General features: G+C 40.2%; 1 gene segment (V, D, J or C); it reads right to left on the reverse strand.

Annotated features, from left to right (window-relative positions):
- Positions 1–3,351: 3,351 nt before the first annotated feature.
- On the reverse strand, positions 3,352–5,672 carry LOC135246942 (Ig kappa-b4 chain C region-like; the record flags this gene model as incomplete). The annotated part of the segment is given in 2 exon segments: positions 3,352–3,940; positions 5,555–5,672. Coding segments are annotated over 2 exon segments (438 nt in total), but the record flags the coding sequence as incomplete, so codon positions are not given.

Genomic DNA, 5,672 nt, shown 5'->3' on the forward strand with positions numbered 1-5,672 from the left:
TACAATGTCAAAGAATTTCCAATGGCTTTGCTTTATAATCTCTCCCTGGCCGATAGACTTGTGTTGTTCTGATGCAGTGCTCTGACATAAAATATCACATTTTTAAATGAATTTATTGTTAATGATTTTAACACAGGATGGCACAGAACCCAGCAGCAGTGAACAGCAGGCAGTCCAGCGCAGTAGAGTCACTCAGTCCAGAGCTCTCCCAGCACACATCACACAGGCTGCTGTTACACACCCTGACCAATCAGAGCTCCACTGCTGCTTCTGATCTGACCCTCTAACACCATAATAAAAGAGCACAAACTACAGTCTGATAGGCACTGCTGACCAATCCTGTGAGCTGCTGTGTAGAAGGGAACACATCATTATCTGTGAGGTCACCATAAGAGGGAGGGACTCATTCAGCTCAGTCGTCCCTTTCTCTCTGAGGAAAAGTGATTCCTCTGGGTGACTGTTTGCCTGCAGTCTGCCTGTACCAGCTGCACAATGTGAGCTCCCAGATTCAGTGGCTGTGCTGCTCAGCTAGCTGAGAGAAAAATGAAAATTAGAGGCTTGACGCTGCACACAGGGAAGAGCAGGATTATCTGAGCTCTCTTGGACTGATGTATTAATTACAGTTTATGTGATAAATGAGGATGAATCTTTCTTTAAAACATGGAATGCATTTTTGTAAGATTAAGTCAGTTTTTCCAATATTTAAACACAAGCATTTTCATTGCTAGTATTCCAAAATGCAATTGCATTAAATTCAAAGAAGAAAGAAGGTCTTCTGAATGAGATCAGGGAATATTAAAAATAATATTGTATTTCACTTTTCATAATTTTTTAAAAATGGATATACTTTAACTGAATAATTCCCTGCACCTAACTGATGTCCTTGACTTTCCAAACTCCCATAAAGAAAGTACAATAATAACATGCAACGTGAATTCATTCAACACATGCCTTCACCACTTATGCTTATAAAATCAGAAATTACAAAGCCAAAAATAGTAATATTGACATTTAAACATTTAACAGGGTAAAAACAGCAGGTGTCCCAGCCCTCTATAGACCCACTGCTGTTCACACATCAGAGCTCCTCTAACTGTGTGTGACAGGATTTGTATAGAGGAAGGGGCTTTGCATACCTGTCCTGCCTCACTGCTCCACACACTTTAAGGCCCCCTGAACTGATCAGTGACTGTCCAGTCCTTTCACAGACACTGACACAGGCAGCAATATGATGATGTCAAACATTTTACTGCTGGTGATGCTGGGACTCCTTCTACAAGGTGAGAAAGACAGATCCATTTTACCTTGAGATTTTAAAGTGTTCTTCTTCTTTGTTTACTTTTTCACAACACAAATGTTTTTACAACAATTGGCATTTTGTGTAGTCACATTCACAAAAGAATTGTGCATAAATTGAAAATATTTATCTGCACTGACATCCATTTCCATTTTGTTCTTTTTCAGGATCAATGGCAGATATAGTTCTGACTCAGGATCCAGCAGCTCGGTCTGTTCAGCTGGGAGACACTGTCTCTATCAGCTGTACAGCCAGTCAGAGAGTTTACTACTCAGCTGATAGAACAGCTGAACAGCTGAAGAACATACTCAGTTGGTATCTGCAGAAACCTGGACAGGCTCCTAAACTTCTGATTTATTATGCCACTACTCGCCAGTCTGGGATTCCTGATCGTTTCAGTGGGAGTGAATCTGGGACTCAGTTCACACTGAAAATCACTGGAGTCCAGGCTGAAGATGCAGGGGATTATTACTGTGAGAGTTACCACAGTGGCTATATATTCACACAGTGATACAGAGCCGTACAAAAACCTCCCTCAGTCAGACTGCACAGAGACAGCACCGCTGCAGCTGGGACCGACAGCAGGTGCTGAGGGGGGAGTCAGGGGTCTGGGACAAATTGCCAGCAGACCAGTAGGGGGCGACAATGAGCTTCAGCCTTGAATGCACACCTCGCTGTGCTGAAGAGGAGCTGCTCTGTGTCACACACAGAACCCATAGCAGAGCTTCTGCTGAAACACACACACTTCTGTACCACAACATCATAGGAAACACACAGAGTATCATTTCACAAGTAGCAATGACCACCAAGGCTGTGTCTGTATCAGTACACTTGCTTATTATCATTCTAGTTGGATATGCTTAGTCGACATAGTAGTTAGGAGACTGAATTCGGACTGAGCCCTGCTGTCTCTGAGCAGACACAAAAGCAGAGGATGTATACTGTACTCAAACCAGCATCCTCAACAGGCCTTTTCAGTATGCAATGCACATGCAAATTTGAGCAGTGGAGCATATAGGATTAAAATTCTCACTTATTGTAAAAGCATTATTGAAACACTAAAACGACAAATACAGAACTCCATGACATGCTGATGACATATTAATATAATGAATATGATATTTTATGTGCAAGCTTTGAACAATATAAAATGCAGACGGAAAATGTAATCATTAAATTAACGTAAGAATATTTTACACACTTTTCCTTTATTATTTAATATAGCATACCATTAATCCATTTCTGTGTAAATCATTTTTGTGTTTAAATTTAAACCATCATTTTGCTTTATTGCTTTTAAAAAGGCCCTTTCGCTTGAGTGTAATGTTGAATTCTTTGATTATATTGTATTTATGGATCTTCAGCTACGATGTTATGCTTGGTGTTATGTAATTTCTCAACATGTTCCTGAATAGATGATATAAGAATTATAAGTTATGAATATTAAATCACTCAGTTTTGCAATCCCAAATCTTATATTCTGCTAAGGCAGGCTTAACACCCCTTTCTCACCTCACTACAGAAATGACTCCTCCACTTCCTCATGCTCAAACAGCTGTCTCAGTGGTGGGGTATTTTGGGCTGAGAAACTGCAAGCTGTGGGGCTGAAACTCAGATTTGCATATGCAGGGCGGGGCAGGCTGGTTCTGCTGTCCCTCAGTGGGACTGACTCAATCTGGGAATAGAGCAGCACTGTGGCCAGGTGTCTGGGCCGTCCCCAGGGGGTTAGTGTGAGCAGAGCACACATCCTGCTGCACAGAACTGCACTGAGCGCGCTCACACATCACTGCTCCTCTCAGCAGGCCTCCAGAGAATTAAACCACTGACCCAATAAATAATATATATACTTTTTTCAATTAACACATTTTTAAAGTTTTATTTTTATTATCTTATTTGAATTCCTGGGTGTATTGCAAAAGTATTTTCGGTGACAAGAATGTAATTGTGATTTCATCAGAGTGAGGGCTGGCCTCTTGGTGGAATCACTACAGATTTTGCACAAAAACACCAGGAGCACAAAAGTCTATTTTTTATAATAACAGCCAGTAAAACAATAACTTTTCAAAAGATCTTTATTATGTCAATGATTTTTATCTAACAGCTATTGCCAAAATCACACAAACACAAATAAGAAGGCAGGTATGCATATTTGTTGAGGACACAAGCAGAGCACATGTGAGACATTAGCAGTGACAGCTCAGGCTGGAGGAAGGATTCACACACAGGCCCAGCTCAGTGTGCAGCAGTAAGGAGCAGAGAGGCTGAGAGCAGAGCAGGGTAAACACAGTGTGATCAGAGTGTGTGAGCTGGGCCTGCACCCGCCCTACTCAGCACAGTCAGCTCTCCTCAGTGTCTGAGGGGGGGCAGCCTGGGAGCCCTTTGTGGCCTCACAGGTCAGTGACCCCGCCTTCATCCAGTCGTCCGCACTGAGAGTCAGGGAGCTGCTCCAGCTGTACAGGCCGTCCTTCCCCAGGACCCCGGCGCTCCCGGCCACGCCCGAGCTCCTACTGGTACCGTCCACTTTCCAGCGCAGAGTCCAGTCTGACGGGAAGCCCTTGTTGGCCAGACACACCAGTGTGGCCTTCCCCTGCTTCACCTCCACACTGGAGGGGGGCAGGACTGTGAGGGTGGGGATTGTGTCACCTGGGAGACAGAGCAGAGATGTGGTGAGGTCAGACAGTGGACACGCCCCCATGTGCCAATCATTCTGTCCTCACAATGAGACGTGAATGCCATACAAAGAATATCAGGTGATACACATTGGCAGCGGCTGAACTGAGTTTACTGTATTCCTATTTGACACTATTAAATGTTCCATATCCCTGTGTTCAGTTATTATAATAATAATTTGTATTATTCCAACCGGTAAGTGCACTTTACGAGACGCCTCTGCAGCACAACCAAAACTCTTTATTAGTGGTTTCAATTGCATTCTCCTGCTTTTTTACAGTTCAACCTGTTTTTCCAAATCATATATTAGTACCTTAAACAAATTAAATATACACAACTGTTTACAAAAGAATAGATTAATGAATAATGGCATTTTGAAGTTTAATGAGGTTTCCTTTGCGTTCCTTCTCATTCAATTTTCATAACAATTAATAACAAAAATTATTGATAATTATAAGCAATTCAGAAAAACGTTCAATACATTGGAAACTTCTCACATTTTTTTGGATTCAAACCCATATTCTATAGGCTAAAGAATGTTATATTTTAATTTGAGGCTACAGAAAAATCGTTTGTAATGCGATATATTTGTTGCTCACATAATGATATGGTCGAATACTATAATAAAAAATAATAAAAACAATTAAAAACGACTGGATTCAATCAGAAATGCACACATAAAGTGCATCACACTATTATTTTATTTAAAAGTATGCAAAATAAATAACTAATTTCATAATTTGAAGTAATAACTTTCAAAATAGTACGGCTATGCCGATGGATATATGACGAATTTTATTTGAATAAATATTTCTATTTAAATAACTCAATGAGATAGACAAAACGGTTTTATTTTACATTACTGAGATAGAAGCTGCGTTCTGCGCTATAAATAACATTTGGCTACACAGCTGCGGAGGCTAAATACTCAAAGTCGTACAGAGCCGCTGTGATCCTATGGACAAACAGACTGTTCGAAGTATGAGTAGGCTAGATAAAAACGACTTTAAATAAATAGTCAATCTTACCAAAGCTCTTTTAAAAAAAAAAAAATAATAATAATAATCAATTCACGCATCAAAAGAATTATTAGCATTTTTACTTACGACCTCCAATGTTGCAAAATAAAAGAATATTTTAAAAGAAAGTAAAAATCTGAAAGAAAAATTACTTACGTCCAACTGACAGTTTTGTTCCGTCACCAAAAGTGTACCACAGTGATACAGACTCATTCCGCAGCCGTAGCCTACAAAAACCTCTCACTCAGGAGACACAGCATTCGTTTGCTTTTTCCCTTCTTTCTGACTTCACGCAGCTTTTCAAATTAGGGAATCTTATATTTGTAAAATTAGTTACATGTCCTATAATTTGTATATATCCAAGCAAAATTAGCTTGCTCTGCTGAGCTTTTCGCGTTCTGTACGATTTACGTCTAGCTAAACTGATTCAGCATGAACAAAATAGAATATGGAACAATTTACATTGTTAAAAAAAATTGAATATACTTGCAAAATGAATGTATTACAACCCGTCAAATCTTCTCATAATTTCGCGGAAAATATTTGAAAGCCTAGGGTATCCACTTACTGCCGATTTCCAGTTTGGTCCCGCCACCGAAAGTCCTCCACAGTGATTTAGTCTGATTAACTCGCTGTACAAAAACCTGCCTGTCGTACAGATCGTTGATCTGACAGACTGTGTAGTG

This window comes from Anguilla rostrata, unplaced genomic scaffold, assembly GCF_018555375.3.
Source record: "Anguilla rostrata isolate EN2019 unplaced genomic scaffold, ASM1855537v3 scaf0985, whole genome shotgun sequence".
Lineage (NCBI taxonomy): Eukaryota > Metazoa > Chordata > Actinopteri > Anguilliformes > Anguillidae > Anguilla > Anguilla rostrata.